Source organism: Stegastes partitus, unplaced genomic scaffold (assembly GCF_000690725.1).
Source record: "Stegastes partitus isolate 25-593 unplaced genomic scaffold, Stegastes_partitus-1.0.2 Scaffold1425, whole genome shotgun sequence".
Taxonomy (NCBI): domain Eukaryota; kingdom Metazoa; phylum Chordata; class Actinopteri; family Pomacentridae; genus Stegastes; species Stegastes partitus.
In genome coordinates this window covers 82,880-108,307 of record NW_007579156.1, presented here as the reverse complement: position 1 = coordinate 108,307, position 25,428 = coordinate 82,880, and the positions used below count along the sequence as shown (strand labels likewise).

Sequence of the window (25,428 nt, the reverse complement as noted above, 5' to 3'; positions counted from 1 at the left end):
GTGCATGTGTGTGTTTGCGCTTGGATTCTCACAAACACCAAAGCACAAATTATTAGCCAGTTGTTGTACCTGCGTGCAGTGGCAGCACTCAAGTTGTATACCAGACTTCACAATAAACCCTGCTACTAAGGTGGCAGGTAGACACCTCTTAAGTACTGTAATTTCCAGCTTTATGATCACCTTTAAATTGAAGCAATCATCCGGTGGCCCCAGCGAGTGAACGGCGGAGCGAGTGAAGCTAGACATTTAATCTGGTCATTTCCAAAGGTGGCAGTAAGTGACTGTACAGTGGCACGGTGGCTCACATCAGGCACAAAATGGCCGTCCTCAGGTTGGATCCTGCTGGGCTGCTCTCACACATGCAAATGAGCCTCAGCCAATAATGAGATCTTTAGGAGCTCGATAATTAGATTTTTCCCTTCTCTCTGAGGGAGAACGGCGGAGGCAGACAGGGTGAGCGGGAAGACTTCTTTTCGTGTCTTGACTTCTCTGGAGAAGCCTTGGTCTGCGCTGACAAGCTCCCCCCTCCTCCTTCAACCCCCCCCCCTTCTCCAATGCCTTCCCCATCATATTTCTCTTCTTTTCTTTATTTATAATAGAGGGGAGGATCTGAGCGGAGAGCAAAAGAAACTCTGAGATTGTATCTGCTTTTTGATTGGTTGTTCAGAGATGGTCTGTGTGTTTGGCTGGCTGTATGAGATGGTATCAATCCACTTTGTGTGTGTGTGCATGTGTGTCACACTGTCATGTGTCACATTCAGAAGGAACTCGACAATAGCTCAAGTCTCCAGACAGGCAATTGCAGGAAAAAAAATTGATTGTGCGCAACAAAATTGCAGCTACAGTTGCTGAAAAGCACAAAATATTTTCACAAGTGGTTATTTAGTGGTAGTTTTAGTAATAATTGACACTGGAAGCAGAAGCATAATTTTCGGCAGGGAGAAATAATTCTACTACTAATAATAATGATGGTTGAAAATGATATCAATTTAAATGAGTCTGAAAATTGCACAAGTTGTGTTTTAGATCTTGTCATTCTGTTGCATACATTTGAAAAACATATCAAACCCTTCTCAGTTAGGAGATCATGCAAGCACGGTCTGCCTCCTGTCCTTTGTAAGACATTAAAGATATCTTACCCTCTGCGGAATTTGGATAATTTCACACTTTAGATATGTGTTTGTAGGAGGTGTTGGACATAATTGGCCACAGTTACCCTAATTGGTTGTGGCACAAGTGCTACTGAGAGAATTGGTGGGCACACAGTTGGCAGACAAAGTGGCAATTGGCGGATTACCCAGCATGATACGTAGCATGCCTCCATGACCTGCCACACATTCTCCACAATAGGCACACTTGGCACACTCTCGTACACTGGGTGGGCACAAGCAGACACATATGCACCACTTGGCAGACACACGCCTGGCACACTTAACACACTGGCACTTGGCATGCACACATACAGATTAACGCACGTGCTTGGCTGCAGCCCTTACGTATGTAATTGAATAGCGCGGTGTCCTGTTTTCATGTATTATTGAGGAGCTCGTTTAATTAGGAAAAAAATGAAAAGACTCATTAGAGATATGTTAATTAGCTTGGCTCTCTGCTCTCTGGAGAGGGCTGACACCAGCACCGTGGGATGGAGGCAAGAGAAGCAGCGACGCAGGGGAAGACGGGAGGAGGAAACTGAGTCATGTCACTCTTAAAGCACAGATTTTATTTCCCTGGAACTACTTTTAATCAGTTTTGCGATCCTCATTCGCTTGTGTGTTTCTCTGTGTTGCTCAATGTTTTCTTTCCCGCAGCTTCCCTTATTTGAATTACTGTGCTGTAGGTTGGTGAAAAACGACTAAACATAAAGATTGAGGCAGGGTTCAAAGTCTTTTAACTAATCAACAAAAGTATGTGGAAAGATGAGTGTTTAGCCCCCCAGAGTCTGCGGAACTGAAGTAGTTCCTTCGCTCGTTCTCTTTTATTTCCTTTCAAAGTGTTTTTCCCAAAGCACTCCTTTTGTCCACTCAATGAAAGTGCTTAGTTGGCAGTTTCTCTTATTTGATGTAGAGGGAATTGTGGCTGTGTGTGCACACAATTTGTGTGCAGGTTCGTGTGTGTGTGTGTGTGTGTGTGTGTGTTTGGGGGGGTAGTATGGAATCCTGACAGTTTGTGAAGGGTGTATGGGAGGAGGCTGAGCAGCCAGTGGATTGGGTTTTGCTCTGGGCAGAGGGGTGGACAGACAGAAGAGAAGGATGGAGAGGAAAGGTTTGGGTCTGGCCACTGAAGTGTGAAACTCTTATTTTGTGATTTGAAACATGAGTGAAATCAGTAATGAAATATGGTCGATAACGGCCTCTCACACTTCCCAATGAAGTGCCCCAAGTGTGTGTACGTCTGTGTGTGTGTTTCTGGAAATGTGTTGTCATTTTTATTCTGAGGCACTGGGGCGTTAGATGGAGGGAGTCAGCGGAGGAGGAGGAGAGGCTGGGGGAGGGGGGATTATCCACTTGAACTTGCTGGTCTTTCACTGTCCTCTCTGAAGTTTTTTTTTTTTTTTCGTTCTTTTTTTTTTTTCATTTGTCTGGCCCCTGTCAGGGAGAGCTGTGTTTCGTACGCTTCCACATACATTGTGTTTGTATATGAGTCTCGGCTCCAGGACTGTAACTCGCTCTTCACTTTCCATCTCTTGTTTGTTGCTGTTTCTCTTTTCATTTTGTGTGCTCAAACAAAACAAAAAAAACCTTTAAGAAGACACATTCTTAGACCTACAGATTTACAGTTATATCATAATGATTACAAATATGTGAAAACTGCTTCATGCCAGCTGTGAGTAACAAACTTCAGCTCACTTCTACAACTTCACAATTAAATAAAAAAAGATCACGCACAGTTAAACCGTTTTAACAAAAAAAAGCATCATTACCTTGAAGTATGGTCTATACTTTCATAGTTTGCCGAAAATTAAATAAACACTGTATTTTATTGGTTTATGCACGACCCGCAAATGCATTAAAGGAAATGAATGAATTCTTTCTTCACTGTCTTGTGGAAACCATATCTCCAGAATTTCAACTTCTCTTAAGCCAAGAAAAACTATTCTATTTTCATCTTTTTGACATAGCATTTATTAGTTTAGCTTGAAAAGTTTAGGAACCAATAAAGAAATACTTCATCCATTAGATCACACACACACAAAAAATAAAAATCACCAAAAATATTTTTTATTTTATCAACTATGTAAATGTTATGTGAAGAAGTACGCCATTTACCGACTGTTAAAAATACACACAAATAAAACACAAACCTTCTCTGGCAGGTTTTGTCGCAGCAGCTTACACACACACACACACACACACACACACACACACACACACACATTGTTCTTCAACACATACAGAAAGATTACTCAGCAAAAAAGGTTTGAAGTTTGAAACTGTAAGATGCCCGTATCATCCCCGGCCCCACCTGGCTTCGCTCATCAGTTTCCCCCAGAGTAATGTGGCCCCTGGCCCGGCTGCAGATTAGCTGGAGGAGGGGTACTCACCACATACAATGGGGCCCTTTTTACTTCCAGTGAAGGCCTGGCCCTGAGTCCCAAACAACACTCTCAGCACAGTAGGCACTCCTTATTTCTCTTTTTCGCTCAAATGCTTTTCTCTCTTTCCCTCCCCTCTCCACCTCCTCAAGCTCTGCTCTCATTTCTTGGCGTGATGAGCACAGACAGGTTGTTTACCTGGAGGGACTGAAAGATGGAAAGAGCGATAGCGATGATAGCTGGCGAATAAACAAATCCTGAACCAACAAGAAGAAGAAGGTGGAGGGGAGTGTTCCGCCTCATGCCATTAAATCCTTTGCACAACAAGAAGCTTCTGACGCTCGTGTTTCTTTTTCTGCCAGGTGAATTAACGTGTCAAACTTTTGCCACTGTTCAATCAGAAGGGGCCGGAAAAAAAGCAGCACACCGTTAAATAAAGAAAAAAAACCATCATGGCGATATTATTACAATGGAGGAAACAAAAAGATTTGAAGGCTGCGGCCAGTGTTCAGGCAGCTCTAGGTGTGTGTGTGTGTGTGTGTGTGTGTTTGTGTGTGTGACAGGGAGGCAGACAGAGAGGCAGCCGCCCCTTCCAGGGTGAGGTGGTAATGCTCAGTGACAAGGATAAACAGCGCTGGGGTTTGCTCCTACCAAGAGAGGGGGTGAGGGGGACGAGGAGGAGGAGGAGGAGGAGGAGGTCTGTGTCAGCCCCTCTCTCTTCCTCCTGCTCTCTCCTTGTCATTTTTTCAATTATCCCTCTCTCCTGTGTGTCCCCATAGACCCAAAGGCAAGGCCTGCATCATTTAAACTGAGAGCCTGTTTAGATTCTGATTATAGCCTCCTTTCTTCTCACCACTCACTGCAATCACACAAACACTTACGTATACCGGCTGCACATTTTTGAGCTGGCATGAGATGAATAACTGTAGAAGTAAATTTACCTGCTTGTGAAGCTCAAGAGAGTGTTGAAGATACACAGGGTGTTACTCTTTTATTGACTGTCCTGCTTTGTGGGTTTCCCCAGCATTTCAAAATCAGTGTCATACCGCTAAGAAGTGTTTGTGATCATTTTGGTGCACGAGTTTGCATTAAAATATACGTGATGGTTAAGGGTGCTGTATTTTATATAGTCAAAGACCTCAATTAGAAGAAAGGTGAAAGTGTGAAATCCAAAGTTCACTTCTAAATTAGAGATGATGCAGTCATTTAAGCAGCCTGCCTCTATATAAACACGATGCTGAGCTGCACCGGGGCTATTCCCCCTCCGGCTGCATGCTGGTTTAATATCAGATAGCCACCCTTCTTCTCTTCTTCATCTGAAATGGAAAGTGGGGAAAGGCTTTCCTCCTTGTTAGAATGAAAAGTCATCAAGGGAGGAGAGGAGAGAGGGATGGAGCCTCATTGAAATGCAAGTTACATTCCCCCATTTCTCTCTCTTCACTCCTCTGGGACTTCATGCCTCTCTCCTCCTTCTCCTTCCCATCTTTCGGGCGCTCCCTCGCTCCCTCTCTTCCTTTGTTAATCAGTTAAACTCCCTCTTCAAACAACCCCTCTAATTACTCCTCCACTCTCTGTAAACGACAGGGCTGTCTCCTGCTTCTTCTCTCTTGCCCCCCATCCCTCCCTCCCCCAGCTCCCTCTTTCCATGGCAGGGGTTGACCTCTGTCAGCCACTGACCCCTCAGCAGTGTGTCTGCCGCTGTGCGCACGCATGTGTGTCTACTAATGAGTGATTCTTGCATGTCCATGATTGGAGCGACATGTTCGGTTTTTGAAATCTTGTCGTTATTAGTGGTTGGACTCTTATCAAACATCTTCTGCACAGGATTGCGCGACTTTTCACCTGCATTTTTGCATTCGCATGTGCATGCAGGTGAGTCTACACAACCATTAGTTCAACCTCTAGGCCAGACTTGCTCTTTCCTAAAACCTGCTTGGTGGGGTTCTGTTCTCTTTCTGCATGACTCTTCCCTCTATTTTTCATTATTTTCCTACCTCACTATCGTCTTCTCCCTTTCTTCTCCTGTATGGATGGTATCCTTCCGTCTCCCCTTTCTCTGCTCACCCCACCACTCACTCCCCCCCAACTTCACCTCTCCCACTAATCTAACACGCATCTCTCTCTTTTAAATTAACATGCAACATGAAAAAAATGGACGACAGCGGAAAAAAAATTAAATGCATTTAATAAATGGCTGACTTCAAATCGCCCGGCTTTTCAGACTCTCCCTATTCACAGTCCAATGAAAGGGGAGAAATCATTCACCAGGAGAGACAAAGCCGAATGAAAATATAATTCTGCATTGTGAGGCGCTTTTGTCCTGGCCCGTCAAATCGCTAATGGCGAGGCTTTTGTTTTGCAGCAGCGCTCTCAGGCTGGCGGTGTCGTATGGCGGTGGCAACGCATGCCCCATAATCACCACGCTTTGTGATATTAGATTATAGGGGCAATTAATGGCGTCAAACCTTAACTACTCAGCATTCAGCCTGCCACACACACAGACACACGCACACACACACACACACACACATTCAGCCTAAACCACATGCACACACACCTTCACCCACATGCACACACACACATACAGCACAATATACACTTGCACACTGGCACCGCACATTTGGTTCTGGCATCAGCACGTCAGCCAACACACAGAAAGGTGCTATAACTCCAGTAATTATTACGCCTGTGACTTGAAAATGTCGATGGCGGTGTGTATAAAATAGAATGTATGAGTTGTCAGGGAGGAAGAATGGGATGCACAAGAGCAATTAATTACAGCTTTTCATTTGGCAGCTTAGACTGACAAGGCCCAGCGGCGGGGGCAAGCTGGCATGACGCCAAGCGGCACCCATCACCACCCCCATCTTACTCACTATTCCACCTCCCCCATCCCCTTTGCCTATTCCTTTACCAACTGCCACAACACCACCCTTCCCCGTGCTCACCCCGCTCTGACTCTGTCTTTTCTACTTCTCCTCTTCCCTCTGTCTCAGCCCAAACACTCACCCCTCCACTGTCGCACGTTAAACTACTCATCCCAACACAGTCGGTCTTCTTTTGCTTATCTCGCTCCAACCCACCTCTGCCCTACCCTCTACTACCTCTTCTCCATCCTTTCACCTATGTGTGCACTTAAAAGTGGGCTCAATTAGAGACACACGGTTTGACAAAGGCATAGATTGAGGCTGGAGGGCTTTGACTGACACACACAGAGAAAAAGAGACAGAGAGCGATGGAAGGAGGGGGGGGCAGAGGACAGGTGGAAAAGAAGGTGTGAGTATTTACGGCCAATCTTGTTTACAAAGTCAAATCAGCTCTTTACAGATTTAATTTAGCAGTGACAGTTCACCCACTCTCCCCTCCCTACCTGCCATCCCCTCAGGTGGTGAGTAGATAGACTGCTCTTAAGTGAGCTATATACACACTGGCAATTGTGTACACACACATACAACCACACATAGATGCACAAGTGCACACGATTTAGCAATAAGAAACAGTCATTTTCCATATTTCAAGTGAGGAAAATTTGTAGATATGAAAATACATTTCAGCGGTGATAACTCACTGTTGTATTAACAGACATGTAAAGACATGATGGCTGTTTGTATCGGGAAAGCAGTATAGTTTATTGATGTGGAGGTGGTGAAAGAAAAGGTAGACAACTCTCAGCCTATAAACAGAGAAAAAATATCAGCTCTCAATCTCCACGCCCCCCACACAAATATCTCTCTGTCTCAACTGCTCTGTCTCTTGATCCCCATTATTAACTGTGTTTATTAACAGTTGTTGTTCCAACAGTTAACAAATACAAAAGCGCTTTGTCAGCAGGATTGCTAGTGTGTTTTTTTCTTATATTACATCTGCATTTATGCATGTGCATGCATGCCTCAGTTTCAAATTTATGTGCAAAGTTTGCCTTCAGTTTTGCAATGTTTGTTATCAGATTGCCATCTCTGCACATCTCTGTGTACAACGCATGTGCATTAAGAGTGCTTGCACAACAAATCTGCAAAAATCACCATGTTGGTCTCTCAGTCCTCTCTCTCACTTTCTCTTTCTTTAGCTGCCTGCAGCTCTAACTCATGAGATATTCATCTCATCAGATACCCACTTTGTTGTTCCTTTCTTCTTAGCCAGGCTTGACTGTGTAGAAAGAGAATTGGAGGCAGTCGTAATCATGTGTTTATAAAAGCAGATAAGATTTTATATTTTATAGCCAGATTACATATCTGTCCTTTTATCTCTGCCTGTTGCCACAGAAAATGTCTGTTTTTAACAGTGCCAGCTTTGTGTAGGCAAGTGTCAACAATATGTGTATGTTTTAGTTGCGTCTGTCTATTTATCTTTGCCTGATGTTGCCAGCTTTTCACAGCAGTGACTGACACCAGAGAATAAGAGACAGCAAACCGCTTTAGCTTACCTGTCTATACCAGCATACTGTGTTACCTCTATTCGGATTGTTTGTTTTGAGTTGAGCATTCAGTTGCAGGTACAGTCTTGCTTACAGCTCGCTGGCTGGGCCTTTTCACACAAAGTGTAACCCACTGACTGAGCTGTCCTACTTTTGCATGGTAATATGTAGGCGTGTAAAGAGCTTTAAATGTGTGTGTGCCTCTGTGCTGTCTTTAGGTCCCTGTATCCATGGCTATGATGAGTCCACAGATGATCACTCCTCAGCAGATGCAACAGATCCTGTCTCCCCCTCAGCTCCAGGCCCTGCTGCAGCAACAGCAGGCTCTTATGCTACAGCAGGTAAACCACACCCATTCTCACTCACACACACGTGCTCTTTGGACCCAGTCCCAGACTGGCATGTTTAGATGTGTCTGTTTTAGTAGGCGCTGACACACACTGGGTGTGATTGTATCTTATTCAATGCTCAAAGATCTTTGAAGATAAACACATGTCCACATTTCCACTTAAACACGCATTGTCATTTGGACTGCCTGCTCTTTAGTATTGTTGTGAGAATGTGCATGCTCCCGCCTGCAGGCACACATGTGCACACCTACACTCACACACACACACACATACACACATGCACTGTTTAGCGTCATCCAATGATTCATAGTGATTCAGGAGTGTGCGCCGATGCCCGGCAGGTGATAGAGAGGTTGCCATGTCGACACAAACCAATAAACACTCTTCATCTGCAACAGATTTGTCAAATACTTAACCGCACCAAGCCGTGACCTCCTACCTGCACAAGCAAAACACACGTCGTCATGTGAAGGCTGTGAAGATGACTTCTAACAGTGTGGGGATAGAGGAGTAATTGCATAGTAGGGGATGTCTAGAAAACACGTACATACACACTCAGGCAAGGCCAGAGCAGACAGTAGATTTAATAAGGAGCGGTAGCTTTAGGCTAGTATAAATTGCAGTGGGAAGATCTGACAACATGTATCATAATGGAAATGTGAAATGTGCTGGCTTTCTGGAAACAGACATTCAGATGGCTAAGAACCTCTTCACCAGCTTTTTTTTTCTATAACGAGGAAAAAGAAGACGGGGGGGAAAGGGGGTTGATAATGCACACTCACTCACTGCACCGCTAATAAAACCACTGAGTTTAACATTGCTCTCCCACTTAATTAACCACAGTATGGACTACGCACTTAGTGTATATCTGCAAATCAGGCACTTTTACACACACACACACACACACACACACACACACACACACACACACACACACACAACAATCAGCCAACATATCACTCACTGGAGCATTAAATTTCATATCCCCATGGCAATAGAGCATTGTGTAAGAGTGTGTAAGTAAGTTTTACAGCTACAAAGCAATTGTGTGTGTTTGTACGGTTACTGATTTGTGGCTTTGCATGCGTGTTTGTGTGTGTGTTTTAACCTTTAAGTTTCCTCTAACCTTTACTTTACTTATGGTACAGCTGCTCTGCCTTTCTTTCGTGGTGTGTTCACTAAAGTCAAGGTCATGGTAATAGGCTAGAGAGGTGAGTGCCTCACTTACACATACTCTTAATGCACAGAGCCACTGAATCAAATCATTAAAAAGACCTTAATTATCACTTAATTATTCCCTCAACTCACCACTCTCCAGCCAAGTGTGTGTGTGTGTGTGTGTGTGCGCCTGTGCAAGTGTGTGCTTGCATATGCATTTGTCTGTGTGATTAGGAGGCGATCAGGGCTAGTGACGCGGAAAAGAGAGATTAACTCCGCCTAAGGAGCGATAAAAGAGAGGAAAGACAGATGGAAAAGAAAGAAAGAGCAGAAAGAAAGAATGAGTCCTGCATTTAAAATAAATTAAGGACAAGAAGGAACGCAGAAAAGCACAGTAAATTATGCAAAACTGAAACTATGGCTGGGATAAGATTGAAACTGGAAAATGTAAAACAGCTTTGCACAAAAGGAGCATTACATGGCATCGGGTGTGTGCTGAGGATGGGCAGTGGTGTGTAGTCTGCTCACTGTAGGGTCAGACGGATGAGAGACCGAAGCAACTGCTGCGCTGTGAAGTCATTCTCTGCTGAAAAGCCTCTTTGAACATTTGATGCACCATGAAACAAAGACAAACTGCAGACGGACACATGTACAAGCTGTTCTCAGGAGGATAACCCCCCTCCACACGTACACACACACACAAACTAACACACACTGTGGTCAGTGTGAGTTTTCCTGTCTGCCTTGCTCTCCTCTCAGCAAGATTATAATCTTAATGGAGCTTCCTGGGTAAATTAATGATTACTAACTCAAACAAACAGACAAGCTGTGGCCAGTCGGAAGGCGCTGTGTATGCGTGTGTGCGTTCATGTGTCTCCATAAATGCTGCAATGCTAAATCCACTAATGCTATGTTACTGCAGTCTTGTTAACTTGTGAAAATATCTGCTGAGTTACATGTGACACGAAAATGGTAGTAAAAAGGAAGAAACCGCAGGAGTTCCAGTAGAAAAGTTCAGTCACTTTTAGACTTCAGTCAAGTCCATCACTTTGTAACTATGGCAAATGATGGACAACCTATAAATAACCACACACAACCTGGGGCACAACTTCTCTTATCTCCACATGGCATAAAAGAGCCCATTTAAGATTTACTGACTCAAATCCCTAAGCAGTACACACAGACCCAGCAGGTGTTTTATGACAGCGGTACACTAAATACTGTAAGATTTCACAGAGGAATATCTCCACGTGCATTTTTTTGCCTGTAGGTTTAGAACAGTCCTGTTCAGTCTTGCAGACTGCATGTGTGTGTATGTGTGTAAAAAGTATGTAGCAGCCACCAGCACTCATTTTCAGATCTGTTTTGAGTTATTTGTTTAGTATTTTCTAGTCATATAGCTACTCCTTTTCAGTACAATGCAGTGCTTGCATGCAGATGTATGTCCTTCTCTTGTGTCTGCCTGCTTTTTTTTGCCACCCTCAGATCCTTCTATACAGAGTTTAAACCCTGTGAATAATCCAGGAGGTTACGGTGATATACAGTTAGCTTTGACACTGCTCAACACACCATAACAGCTTCTGAACATACTTCAGGAGTCTTTGTCAGATCTGTGTTTGCTTGTTGTGTGGGGTTTGTCAATGAACCGCATGCAGCAACAACAATAAACTGCCTTCAGTGACCTTCGGTGAGAGCCGAAGAATCAAAAGCAGCTGCATTATTGTAGACTCCTATTCATATGATGATGTCTGACTCGTCCACGTCATTTTACGGGAAAACTGTAGAATTGTTGAGGCTGGTACAAAGTGCATTGTGACTCACTCGCCTCATGTTCCTTCAACCCCCCCCCCCTTCTCCCCTTTCTCATCACCCTGCCTCCCCCCTTTCTGTGTCTGTCTCTAGTTACAGGAGTACTACAAGAAGCAGCAGGAGCAGTTACATCTCCAGCTTCTGACTCAGCAGCAGCAGCAGCAACAGCAGCAGCAGCAACAGCAGGCTGGGAAGCAAGCAGCAAAAGAGGTGAACTTAGCCAAGTACACACTCACTCAGCTCAAGTACACTCTGAAGTACACAAGTGCCCTTACATGCAGTAAAAGTGGCTGACATGGGAAAAAGCAGAAAAAAAAAACCACATAGAGGATGTAACGTATAGAATATATTACACATACAGTACATTCGCTCTCTTTTTCCGCTTCTCGTTTGCTGTTGTCATCCTCCAGTTATCTAGTTTGTTGTTGTGTGTACAAGCTCGTCTCAAAACAAGGATTAGCAAGTGCTGAGCCATATGCTACCCTGCCAAAGTGTTCATTTGCATGCCTTCAGCTCTAAGACTGAGGGGAAATCTCTCTGTAGGAGGGGTCTGCCGCTCTTTTAATTGTCAATTAACCCCGCCAACACTTGGAGCCTCCCTCACTTGCTCTTCCTCTTTCTTTCTCACACACACACACACAAATATGCATGAATGCACACACTGTACCAGGTTTAACCACAGCTGTGGTACAGTAAGATAACAGAGGATCAACTAGGATCACATAGTGGCACATCAAAGAGGATCTGAATTGATCAGACTAGATTACTGCGTGTGGATGTTTGCCTGTTTATGTATAGGTGTATGAATGTTAGAAAGCCCCCCCAAAAAAATCCAATACACCGACGACCATGCAGGAGACAGACTTAAGGAGAAAGACCTCGTGAGACTTTTCCGATAAACGCATGAGGAGACACATCCTAGATTTCTCCTCCTCCTCCCTCATCTCCCCCTCCTCTCCCAGCGGGCAGAGCCCCCACCCCACAAACTCCTCGCCGACAGCGGTCAACCAACTCGACCGTGACCAAAGCAAACCAGTTGTGGTTGACTCGCATGTTGAGAGGGTGTCTGAATCGCTTTCCCCTTCTCCCTTCGCTCTGCCACTGTCCCAGTTTTCAGGTTTGTTGTCCTGTAACAACTAGACAAGTGCAAACACTGGTCAAACAGCTACACATACATGCAGCGTGAGAGAGAGAGAGAGAGAGAGCGAGAGAGAGAGGCTTGATGTGTGACGGTTCACTGCACAAACACATACACCTGGGGGAATATGCCTCCCTGCAGAGGCGCATACAGCTGATGTGACTAAGGCCATTTCCAGCAGTCAGTGTTTCTCAGTTGCTTGGAGGCATCAATCACAACCAAAACATCTTTTTAGTCATTGTTTTCACTTCTCCTGGCCAAGCAGGTGTTGTAAGATACTGAGACAAATGTTGTTTGCGAGGTTTATACTGTTGGTATGTCTCCAACTAGCTGTAATGCTTAGGTTGTATTGTCTCTGAAGCCAGTCGCTGGTCAGAGTAATAATTAGTTAGGTAGGTCAGTAGTTTGAACCAACTCCAGTCTAGCAGGAGACAGAGAAGAGTAAAATAAAATCCCTCCACTGCTTTTTGGAGCGTTTGTGCAGTTAGTGGCTTTGCCTTTTTGCCCTTTTCCCTCTCTTCTGCAATTTCTCTTCACTTTCTTGTCTGTGTGGAAGTGATGCATTGAAAGAAAGACTATGTATGTGCGTGTCGAGTCAGTGTTTTGTGTGTCGCCGGAGCATTTGGGACTGGTCAGGAGTCAGCTTAATGAAGTGACTCTGACCATCACAAGAGATGCGTGCATGTGTGTGTGTATGTGTGTGTCTTTGGGTGTCCATCTATTGTGTGTGTGTACATCTTCTGCTAGTGTCCTTTTATATGTATGTGTGTGTGTGTGTGTGTGTGTGTGTGTGTGTGCGCGCGTGCGCGTGTCTGTGTGACTGGCAGGCTCAGACAGTGTGTGATGTGCTCATAAATCACATTGACAGCCTGTTACTGCGCTAGCTTTGGCCACTCAGCCACAGCTAATGTAAACAGAACACAGACACACACCCACACACACACACACACACACACACATACACATAGACTCACACTATGTGTGTTTTAAAGAACCATAGCCATATCTCAGGAGGGAATGAGAGACAGAGGACGGAGTGGAAAAAATAAAATGGACAGACAAGTGGAAAAGGAGGGGCAGGAGGGCTGAAAAGGAGAGCAAAGGAGAGGGAGGAAACAGCTCAGGCAGGACATTCTGAGCTTGATAAACCATTTATTGTAACTAATTAGAATTTGGCAATTCACTTCAAAGAACTGAACTATGTAAGCATGACACGGATTTTGTCGGTGACCACAACACCTCTGACAAGGCCAAAGAGCTGGGTGTTTCCAAATGATACTGTAGTTGGTAATACAATAGACACATGTCTTTTAAACAACGAAATTGAAGGTAAAGTGCAGGAGGAGAATAATGAGGCAGGATGAGGCAGCACCAGCTTTGTTTCATGGACTGTAGTGGTTTGGTCCGATGTAAGTGGCGACTAGATAACTTGACCGGTGACTTTAGTCAAAAAATTCTGGGCAACGTGAACAAGAGATCTCTGTGGTCTGTACTTGTTGTCTATTGGAGATTAATTTCCTGTTCATTTTTTACCTTGTTCACATGTCTATATTGTGTTTTTTATATGCTTGAAGACACATCATGAGTGAAATAAGCAATTATTGCCATTACTGAGAATTTCGGCCTTGAAAAAGCAGTGTACCACTGATCATGTCAAGATAATGAATTCAGACTCACAGTATATGTACGGCTGAAATACTGTAATACAACAATTTGCTATTGTGTAACAGTTTTACTGTGTTGGTGCAGATATGCAAGTGAGCTGGTGTGCATCAGCTGCAGCTAATGGTGGAAGGATGGGTTGAGATGGAAGTGATTACTTCATAGTTCTAATTTTTCTAAAAGGAAGCAATGTGTAGAGGTAAATCTCAGCCATTTTGAAACAGCAAGGGAATGTTTTCATTGAAAAACCTTGTAAATATGTATCTTTCATACACAGAGATACGTTTTTAGGGATTTAACATTTATAAACTTCATTAAACGAGGATCAGCGTTGGTATTTCACCAAACATGCAGACTGGGATTTGAAAAAGTTAGGTAAATTCTTCTCCTGCAAGTTGACACATTTGAACGCAAGAACAGAAATAATTTGTTAAACGACACACAGTGTGCCTGCAAACAGTGCTTGCAAATTGCGTTTGTAAAACATGTAAAACAAGCTCCAGATATCTAGATATCATACTGTACAATTTCATTGAACTATTACATGGATAAAGAGTTTCCCTCTTTTTTTTTTTTTTTATCTGTGTAAAGAATAGTTGTGCTTACTCGTCTGCACTCCCACCACACACACACACATAAGCACACACCTCCCCAGCAGCAACCTCTCATACACAAACACACTGACACCACACTTCTTCTCCCCAGGCACCAAGTCTGAAAGGAAATGACCTATTTGCCCTTCCTGTGAGTTCTTTTCTGTTCAAAGACTTCCAGGCTGCCACTCTCTTTCACACACACACACATACACACACACACACACACACACACACAATGTGCACTTGTATTTATTTATTTTTCTTCTCCACTAGTTATCTGTGAGAGATAAAGTCCATCTCTCTCAGGGGCTGGTTGGAGGGGGGCGACTTCAAATAGCGCAGCACAGGCCAGGTCTGCCCCAGACTGGGAGAGCAGGAAAGGGGACATTTATCACCGTAACACACACCGACATTATCACCACACGCCATGTAGTCTCCTCCAGTCTCCCTTTAACCTCCCTCAATCCTTTCGCCTCCTCTCTATATCCTCAGGCTTCTCTTCTTTTTAATATGGTACTAATTTTATACGTCATAGTTCTCACTTTATTTTTCAGCAACAATTAACCTTTACAGCATCCCTTTATTTATTTTATATGTTGTTAATTGACTTTATGCTTCAATATGTTGGCGCTGAATGGTAACATGGGATAAGCCGACCAATTTAAATCATAGTAAAAGGAAGGACTTCTTTTCAGGTGTAAAGAAAAAAAATCATGAAACTGCAGCAACTTTTTATGTTAAATCAGATATTTAGTTCAAAACTGCGACTGGAAAAAGGGATACTTTTGCAAAATTATTTTTCTTTAGTAGTTCAGAGTCAAAGCTAATTATAATTTTTTAAGTGAAAGCAGATTACTGCAGGCCCCTGCTGGTTCAGTGTATACTGCATTTATGGTTTCATATTTTTTTGCAAAAATGAGCACAAGGTCTAATAATACAAATTAAAATGTTTTTGATTTCACAAAATTGCTTGCTTCTCTGCTCGAACAATATTTTAGTTGAAATTGTGGCATTCAGTTTTGGTTACAAAGAACAAGATCAGAACAAGAGTCAGTGGGTCCAATATTTTGGAAACATCTGAGGGTTTTGTTGGTCAGAGCTTACTTTCACATCAGATGGAAATCCTGCTAGAATTTGATGCTTATCAAATTGAGACAATTAAAACAAAATGAAATCAAGTTAGTTAGCTGCAGCAAAGAAAAAATTACCTATCTCACTAACGTCTCTACTCTGTCTGTGTCTTCTCTTCTGGCTAACAGCAGTTAGGCAGTAAGCAACTGGCCTTCCAGCAGCAGCTGATCCAGATGCAGCAGCTTCAGCAGCAGCACATCCTCAACCTCCAGAGACAAGGCCTGGTTCCACTGCAGCCCACTGCCGCCATGCAGTCTCTGCAGCAAGGTATGAGCACGAACATGCGTTCATACACAGAACCCATACACCGTAACCGTCCAACACTCTGTGACACAGACACATCCTGACAAACATGCATGCACACATGAGCAAAACTGTGCACATACACATACACACAGGCCTGTACCCAGTGCTGCCTGTGAAGCCTGTTAAGTTAATCAGCCTATAAAAGATAAAAGGAAACGTGATTGGTGGGTTTGTGGAAAGTACTCATTTGGATAATAGGTAAAATATGCCACTAAGCCCCCTGCTTAGAGATGTGTGCATGTGCTTGGGCAAATGTGTGCATGCGTGTGTGTGTGTACTTGAGATTAGCCAGACACAAGAACATCATCGTTTTGCTATTACTTTGCCCAAGCGAGTTTTTTTTTTTTTTTCCTGTTCCTACGTATAACTTCTCCCACAGTCCCTTAAATTTGTCAGCGGAGTTTTATAACGATAAATGTTGACTGTCGACTGGCCCGCCCTTTATGAACATGTGTATAAGTCTGCGTGTCCACATCCACACACGCATACACACTATCTCACTCACAGAGAATGCTTTAGGGGCTCTAAAGTGGCCGTAACATTGCTAAAGCGCTGACTGAGTTGACCAAACAGACCAGTTTCCTTCCCTTCGTCTGTTTGATCTCTGATCTCTCCTTTTTTTTCCCTCCTCATGCACAGTCACTTGCAGTCACACACAAACACACACTCGTATGCAACTAAAAAACACCCAATCAAGTTCATTAAATGTTGGAAAATTTAGCTTCAAATAAGTTTAACAACGCCTGAAATTACATTAAGTTTGTGTATGTGTTTATGTGCTATAGGGGGCAGAGTGCGTTACTGTGTGTAAGGTAGGTCCACCAGAGGACAAGCGGTTTTACTAGAGTTAAAAAAAACAAAAAAAAAAAATCAGAACAGCTGGACACAAACTGAATACAAATGAAAAGACAGAAGCTACAGTTTTGTTAGACGAGTGTAATTTTTCAAAGAGTTGCAAACATTCAGCTTTGGCATCTCCTTCTCTTTCTTTCTCTCTCGCTCCGTATCAGACTGGAATTTCCCTGCAGTGTGAAAGAGCTGCTCCATTGTGACGGCTCAGCCAGGCGTGAGCCAGAGCATTCCTCTGACCAGCCATGCCACACAAACACACAAACACTCGTGAATAAACACTCGCACCTACACACACACACAAATGCACACACTTACTGCCCCGCCTCAGAGGGCTGTTGTGCTCGGTGTGTAGGTGGTGGTGGTGGGGGTGACGTGAGGGGTCTCGCTATGGTTTTTGTTTATTTCTGTGGCTGCAGTAAGATGGAGAAACTTTGTAGACCTCTCATAACTGATTACGACAAAGCCGACTAAGTTCATGGCAATAAAGAGAAAGTGCACTAAACAAATTTTAATGACAGCCCGGGCCCAGACCAAACACTAAGATGTGTATAAATAACTGTTTCAGCAGTTTCTGTAACTTTTATACAAATTTGTTTGCATGGTTTGACTTCACTCTGCTACAATGCATTCTATGTAACTTCAAGCTGCAGCAATCATTTGTCTACAGACATCAATGTGAAATAAAAATGACCATAATAGCCAGATGAGTGTATGTATTTGACATGTATGAACAAAAAAACTCTCATCTTCTCAAATATTTTGTATCTGCCAAAATTAGGTGAAGGAAATTGTGGGAGCAGTTTTCACCTGAATGCACACAAAGTCCTGACTGTTTGCTTACAAATCTCTCTCATGTCTGCTTACAGCTTAAGTTTGTTTACCTCAAATTAATCAGTAAACTACTGTTTTCCCCAAGCGTCTTTTTATTCTCTAATGTTACATTTTTACCTTATTTTTAGTTAGATTGATTGCTGCGGCTCATTACATAACAATCTTTAGCTACTTTACACTTTCACTCTCTAAGCGTGTCCACGGTTCGATTTATGGGATAAAAATACAAGCGCACACACATACGTAGAAATCTATGCACACACCACCTAATTCTTCCAGAGTGAGAACTTTTGTTTTGGCGGGACCGCAAAAGAATGCAGACAAAGCAGACATAATATTTGGATTGCGAGGTCTCTGTATGCGTATGTGCAGATGTGTGTGTGTGTGTGTGTGTGTGTGTGTGTGTGTGTGTGTGTGTGTGTGCGCGCGCATGCTAAGATCCATTAGAGTAGGCTGTGGCATTTTAGGCGTCTCTCTCACTGTGAAATTGGAGCAGAAATAACAAAGCTGTGACTAGAAAGAGCTCAAAGTGTGCACCCACCCTGTTAACACAAATAGTGGTCGTGACGGGAGCAGTGGTGCTGGTGGACAGTAGCAATTGCCAAAAACTGTTTGGGACGTTCCTGAGGAATAGTGTGTATCTGGAAAGATGACATATACATGCAAAAATTAACCTCTTGTCTGTTTTAGTTTTCCTTTTTTTCTCTCTCTCTTAACCACTCCTTTTAACCACAGGAGCTCTAATAGCAGCATGTGTGTTTCATGTGGATTAGAATAATTAGTCACAGCTATCTGTGACATCAGTTTATTTACAGTATGCCTGTATGTGGGTGATATTATCTGATTTATAATTAATCATATCTTTTCTTATTTGAATTAGCTTAACTTATATATATATATATCCTATCACTACAATTGCGCTGAACGTGTCAGTAGAGACCTGTTGCTAAGTTAACGGTGCGTCCTTTTCTGCAGCGATGTGTCCGTCAGACCTCCAACAACTGTGGAAGGAGGTGTCAGGGGTGCCAAGCAGTGAGGAGGCCCTGAAACAGGCCGAGGGCCTGGACTTGAGCACCAACAGCTCCAACTCTACCTCAGCCTTCCCCAAAGCTGCCAGTGCTCACATTCCACTGCACAGCCTGCCCAACGGACAGAGCCACACCCCAAAGAGAGACAGGTAAAGTGATGTAAACAAAAAAAAAAAAGAAGAAGACGAAGAAGTCAAAATTCTTGCAATATCCACATTGTGATGGCGTGTCTGTCCTCGGTGTCACTTGCAATCTCTCTTTTCACAAAGTGACAATTTTGTTTTGGGGAATTTTAACTTTAAATTTGTTTTCTCGTACACACGCAAACACAGTTTGTGCACATGCACATGCAGCATATCACACATCACCAGGGTGTAAATGTCCCTCAGCTCATTTGATAGGAGGTGTGTTGGGTTCAGTATGTTCTGCCAGTATGCTGTCAACCACATGCCAGCATGGTATAGAGGAGAAGTGAGGAGAGGGTGGTGGAGTCCTGGAAGGAGAAGTAGAGCTGGATGTCTGAACGTACTGCAGAGATAAATTCCCCGGTATAGTGCGTGCGTTATCAGGGATGCATGTGCCAGGTGTATTTGTTCTGCACACACTGTGTCAGGACTGTGTTGTCCCATGGCTGTGTTGGCTGCTCATGGGCTTGTCTCCGTCTTTAAGAGCCAGACTGTTTGAGTGGATATCCTCCTTCACCAAGGCAGACAGCGGAGATGACCATGTTCCCCTTTACTCCAAAGGCAGCCAACCCCCCAGCAGCCAGTGAGTAGTGCATACACGTACACACACGTACACACTCTAGAGAGGATGAGACAGAAAGGCACACAATCCGAGGGTGGTCTAAGGTATCCTTTAGCACTGATTCCCTGCTTATGCCAGGGACATTGTTGACCCTTGACCTCATTTTGGAGGAGTCAGGGTGGGTGGACAAGTGTTAATCTAAACAGCTTCTATTAGTGGATTAAAGATGTCACACACTGTCATACTGCAACTACAGTTTGCTGCCGGTTTAGAAGATCACAAAGGGGGTAGCATTAGTGCGTTAGCCTGCTAAGCTAATGCATGGCTGATGTGGAGGAGAATGTGGTTGCCAGCAGTTTGTCATGTCTGCTGTCTGAGCTGCTTCTGAGTTGACTCAACCACAGCCAGCACACACACATACTCACGGCGTACACTCCAACCTCAGCCTGCACATATGATCAGGAAGAGGCGAAAAGCAAAGAGAGAGAGAGAGAGAGACATGTTTCCATCTGCAAGACAAATGGTTTTTGTTAGACAACCTTCTGATGTTGATTTGGGAGAATCCCCATTCCAGTCCTCACACACACACACTCACGCACACTCTCATATACACACACACACAAGTACACACATACACAGTCATGTAAATATATGTGGAGACAGCAGTCGCCGGCAGAGGTCCAGGTCTGAACCACATCTGCTACTGGACCTGCCACACACACATGCACGGATACAGTTATTTTACCCTGGGTCCAAACCAAACCTGGCCTAGTCTTTCATCGTCACACTCGCATACAAACACACACACACGCTCATAGGATCCGAACAGATACACACACGAAGGCGCACACACAAGCTCACCACAAAAGAACAACCAGCACATGACGGCAACCGCCGCCAATCAGTCATGGCTGGTTGGTCCTGTGCCGGCTCTGTGTCAACTCCTGAAACATTAGAACACACACCAACACTAACACACACACACATGCAAAACACACGCCAAGGACAGAAAGACAGGTCATGGACTTCAGAAAGTGACTCTGAGGTTGCTGGACCAATTCCCTTGTTTGCCTGGCTTCTGTAACTGACCCCACTCTGCTCTATCCTCCTCTCTCTGCACTTGGCTTTGTGAACTGTACAAACTAATGACTGCTAACCAGACTCAGATGGCTGCATTGATGCTGCTGCTGCTGCTACGCTTCATTTTTTTCATGTGTGTGTTTGTGTGTGAACGTGTGGCATATTAACGCTTTGCTTCTTATTTTAAAGAGGTACCTGACTGTGTTTGCTTCACATCGTATCTACGTAACAACATGAAATCTGTATCACTATCTCACTGTTGCTTTTTGTGTGTGTGTCTGTCTCTTCCCAGTCATGAGGAGCATGCCGGCTCCCATCCCCTCTACGGCCATGGAGAGTGTAAGTGGCCTGGCTGCGAAGCACTGTGTGAGGACATGGGACAGTTCATCAAGTAAGTCACCAGCTGTGTAAAAGAAAAATGACAGAATAGGGCGCAAATACAGCAGAATCTTTAAATATGTCAGTCTGACTATCAGTGCACTGAAAAAACAAACTCTGTATTAGTCCTTGATAGGGGCGGCTGCTGTAGTTTTAGTATGAGGTTCTGTTTTGACCAAGACTTCTGGTAAAGTGTCAATTTTCCATTTACACGCCCTTTAACGGCTCTTTAAGGGTGTGTTGCAGGGATGTGTTTATAGTTCCTTTGGAGAAGTCACAGGGACAATATTTCTAGAGCTGTCCAAATTTTCTATTTTTAAAGCATTACACAAATGGAGATCATCAAAATCTCTTTAGTCAAGTTTTAATTACAGTGCCTTTCGCATGGTTTGTCAGTTTCAGGTGGTAATGTGTGAATGCTCTTGGCTGCTATCCCAAAATCCTGCAGTCACACACTCATTAACTGCATTAACCACCATCCAGGTTTAAGACCGCATTAAAGCTTCCTTCAGTTTTATCACCAATTGGTAACAAACACAGCGCAGTGTTACTTAAAAGGCTCAACAACACTGGAGTGCAGTAACGCTGCAGGAGAAGGAAACATGACACATTCTCTGATTTAGATTACGTGTACCGACAAAAGATGAAGCACAGCAAAGCGAAGCCATGCCTGTAATGTACATGTCAGTCACGTACATCACTGGAGTTGTGCGTTTCCTGACTAATTCGTCTGTTGCAATCTGTTACATCACATTTGCTCTGAGGCAAATACATGCATGCACATATGCACAAACACACCGGGACACACATTTCTCTTGTCGTGCGTGTAAATTCTTTGTTTTCTAAGGATTCTTTGGGTTCCTTTTACAACTGAAACCTCTTCAACTGTCATTCCTCAACTATCAGTCATTTTACTGGCTGTACACGTGCACTCGTAGCCACGGCATGGACAGTCTAGATATGTAAGCTCAGGTTCATGTGTGCCACAAAGCTCTTTTGTTTTTAATTTTTTTGTCTGTAAGTGTGTGTTTGCACATTTTCTGTCAAGCGACTTCTCCCTTTAGTTTGGAGTCAATGCCGATGCAGTATCTGGCCTTGACATTCTTCTTCTTCTTCCTCCTCTGTCACACATAGTGCAGTGGACTTGCCTGTGGCGCTATGGCTGCTAACGAAGGCTTCACAAGCCTCCTAATGAAGCCCTAAACAAACTCACACTCATTATCGATGTGGAACTCTCAGCTATTTGAACAACGGAGAGATATTAATAAGCCGGGGTGATGAAATACGTACTCACGCACACACATAATCACAGAAGTGTGCGCAGTGTGATCGTGATGGCATCGGACAGTCAGATCAAAGCTCGCAGGCAGGCTGGGAAAGTTTGGAGAGGAAAGCTGTTGTTTGGTGTCTCATTTCACGTAGCCCCGGGGCAGATGGAAGGAGAGCTAGAGATCGAGTGAAAGAGTGTGTGTGTGTGTGTGTGTGTGTGTGTGTAGAAAAGAGAGAAAGAGGGAGGGAGATAAAAAAAAAAATAGAAGCAGCGACAGATAATGCCGTCAGTCCAACAGCGCGCTCCCTTCCAGCGAGCCTTAGTCATCGCCCCAGGAGGGAAAAGGGTAGAGCAGAAGAACAGAGGAGGGAGACACTCCACTATTTCAGGTCTTTCTTCTCTTCTCCTCTTGTCTCTGCCCACCTCCCCTCCCTCTTCCCTCCCTTCTTCCCTGTCCTCTGGTATAATACTCTGGCTGTGGTCGGTGGAGCTGGGTGTAATGTGGGTTAAAGCCTTGTCTGCCAGCACTCAGAGGAGTAAACAGAGCCTCATTGTCGGGACACATCGAGAGAAAAAGAAGAAGAAGAAGAAAAAAAAAAACCCTGCTACTGTTTATGGCCCTGCTATAGAGAGAGGGATAGAGAGAGGGAGAGAGGGGAGGGTTTTTGGGGGCAGATTTGGTTGGAATGAGTGTGAATCACAGGCATTCGGGGAGTTGCGGGGGAAGAAGAGTGGGAAGGGGTGAGTGGACAGAAGTGTAAGTGACGAAGAGCGCGCAAGAGCGAGAGCTCGACCGAGAGTGAGTGAGGAAAAGAGAGAGAGAGAGAGAGAGAGAGGGGTGAGATCATGTTTTTGTTATTATTATCGTGCACTTGTGTTGAGCCATCTATCTGCCTAGATTAGCCATGCCATGACATCATTGTTTTTGTTTCATTTCTAGTCTTTGCCTGATATTGCCTAACTTTATACTTTCTTAAAGACACACACACACACACACACACACACGGAAATGCACATACGCAATCCTTTGTGTAACATACATTAACATATCCTCACAATAAACAAGTGGATTTATGAAGATTAAAAAGTTAACACAACAGGATATCAAATATCTCTCACACACAACTACACTTTTATGCATGAGCACACACACACACACAGTCCCACACACTGGGCAGGCAGCAGCAGCAACCTGTGAATAACCTTGGTGATGACAGAGGGATGGTGGAAGGGAGAGACAGGGAGGGGTGCACTGGGAAAGATCAGAAGGTCCCAGGTCCTCCCACATTTGAGGAAACAAACAGCGCCACCATTCCCACACACACACACACACACACGTCTATGCACACAACACATGCGCACCAGTGTTAATAAGTGGAGTGGAGTTTAGCGAGCAAAAAGTCTTAAGATAAGGCTTTGTGCGATAACACATGAGCTCATATCCAGGTGGTTGTCTTGGATTATGGCTCAGTGAGCACCAATGAAGTATACACACACAAAACACAGCTGCCGCGTCCTTCACTAGACAAAATAAACTTCCAAGATTATGGTTTATTGTTATAGCACAGAAACAGCTCATAACTCAGTTGAAATAAAAGTGAAAGAGCTGAAAGAGTCTTGTTACTTCATCTTTCAGGACCTGTGAATTCATTTAGCAGTAATCCTTTTGACTTAAAAGTTCCCCCATTGAATCGGAACCAGCGGCGCTTTGATCTTGATGCTTTTTTTTATTTGTAGATATCAAGTTATTTCACAGGAATTAATGAATGTTGATCTTCTTTTGCATTTCCCATCTGCTTTAGGCACTTGAACAATGAGCACGCCCTAGATGACCGCAGCACTGCTCAGTGCCGAGTTCAGATGCAGGTGGTTCAGCAACTGGAGATACAGGTGGGTCACGCACAGACACACAAATACAATACACACACGCACACACACACACACACACACACACTCGCTTAATTTTCATTTGCTCACAAACAAAGTCATGAAGACCGTTTCAGCCTGTCACTGGCAGTAACTTGTCTGAGGCAGGGCAGAGTTTATGGAGAGCAGTGGAGCTTGTAATTTAAAAGGAGCAGTCAGCAGGGAAGCTGCCATCGCTGCTCCAATTATAAAGCTTCTCTGGTCACCAGCAAGAGAGAGAGAGTGAGGCTGAGAGGGGAGGAGGGAGAGAAGAGAAAAGAGAGAGACACAAGCTAGAGAGCAGAGGATCAGGCTGCAAGGAGTCTCTTGTTCTCAAAGTGGTTCACACACGCAACGCTCTTGAAACATCTGAATGCTCCAGCAAAAGCAAAGTAGCCACGGGTAAGAAGTGAAATGCTGTTCTCAACCAGCACTGTATGCAAGAAAGTTCCAAACAAATTGAAAACACAAAGGCTGATTCTTCACACACATCTTGACATTCAGTTTCCTGAATACAGCGTTCACAACACTGTGCATGTGCGTGTGTGTGCGTGCGTGTATATGTGTGTGTGTGTGTGTGTGTGTGGGCTGTCCAGCATTAGGGGTAGCTTTTGTGTTTGGTAGTGGTGGTAAACAGCGTTTAGCTGAGCCCCTGAAGCCACCACCAGGGAACACAAAGTGACAGAGAGGCAGCTGGTGTCACATCACATCAGGACAGCCGTCTCTCTCTCCTTGACATGTCACTTCATCCCTCAGCAGTCCACAGGCAGCCCACCGCTCTTTCCACACACACAACACAACAATACACAACACAACACAACACAGCATAGACCCACAGAGATGCAGGACAGTCACTGTGTTTAGATTTCTCATATTTGCACACTGACACACATCACTGTGAGTGTGTTAACGGTGCTATCTGTCGTGGTGTACATCCCTTATTTCTAGGGGCTACAGATGTGTACGCTTGTACTCGTGCACAAACACACACACACACACACACACACAGGATCCGATGTTTCCACAGGCTGTAGCAGCGCCCATTAAACAGCAGTTAACAAAGTCAAACGGGGACGAGTGTGTCTGCAGGCGAGTGTAAGTGTGTGTGAGAGCTGCGGGTGCTGAGGCGGCCGACTCTCATATTCATCTCTGCGCCTGAGGTGTAATTGTAATTGTAATTCTGTGTCAATACGGCATTATATCAATCTAAGGGTTATGAAATGAGATAACATGTATTTCAC

The 25,428-nt window shown here is 44.1% G+C and overlaps 1 protein-coding gene across 3 annotated transcripts in view; it reads left to right on the top strand.

Moving 5' to 3' along the window:
- foxp4 (forkhead box P4) overlaps positions 1 to 25,428 on the top strand; it is a 95,893-nt gene that overhangs the window by 53,944 nt on the left and 16,521 nt on the right. Inside the window, exons 4-10 of one of the 3 annotated variants that reach the window (XM_008299499.1) lie at positions 8,165 to 8,287; positions 11,363 to 11,473; positions 15,919 to 16,057; positions 18,755 to 18,956; positions 19,477 to 19,575; positions 20,927 to 21,025; positions 24,085 to 24,172. In XM_008299499.1, coding sequence (XP_008297721.1) covers positions 8,165 to 8,287; positions 11,363 to 11,473; positions 15,919 to 16,057; positions 18,755 to 18,956; positions 19,477 to 19,575; positions 20,927 to 21,025; positions 24,085 to 24,172 — 861 coding nt within the window. Of the gene's footprint in view, positions 1 to 8,164; positions 8,288 to 11,356; positions 11,474 to 15,918; positions 16,058 to 18,754; positions 18,957 to 19,476; positions 19,576 to 20,926; positions 21,026 to 24,084; positions 24,173 to 25,428 lie in introns of all 3 variants that reach the window. The other 2 variants (XM_008299498.1, XM_008299495.1) reach the window with 2 other exon arrangements.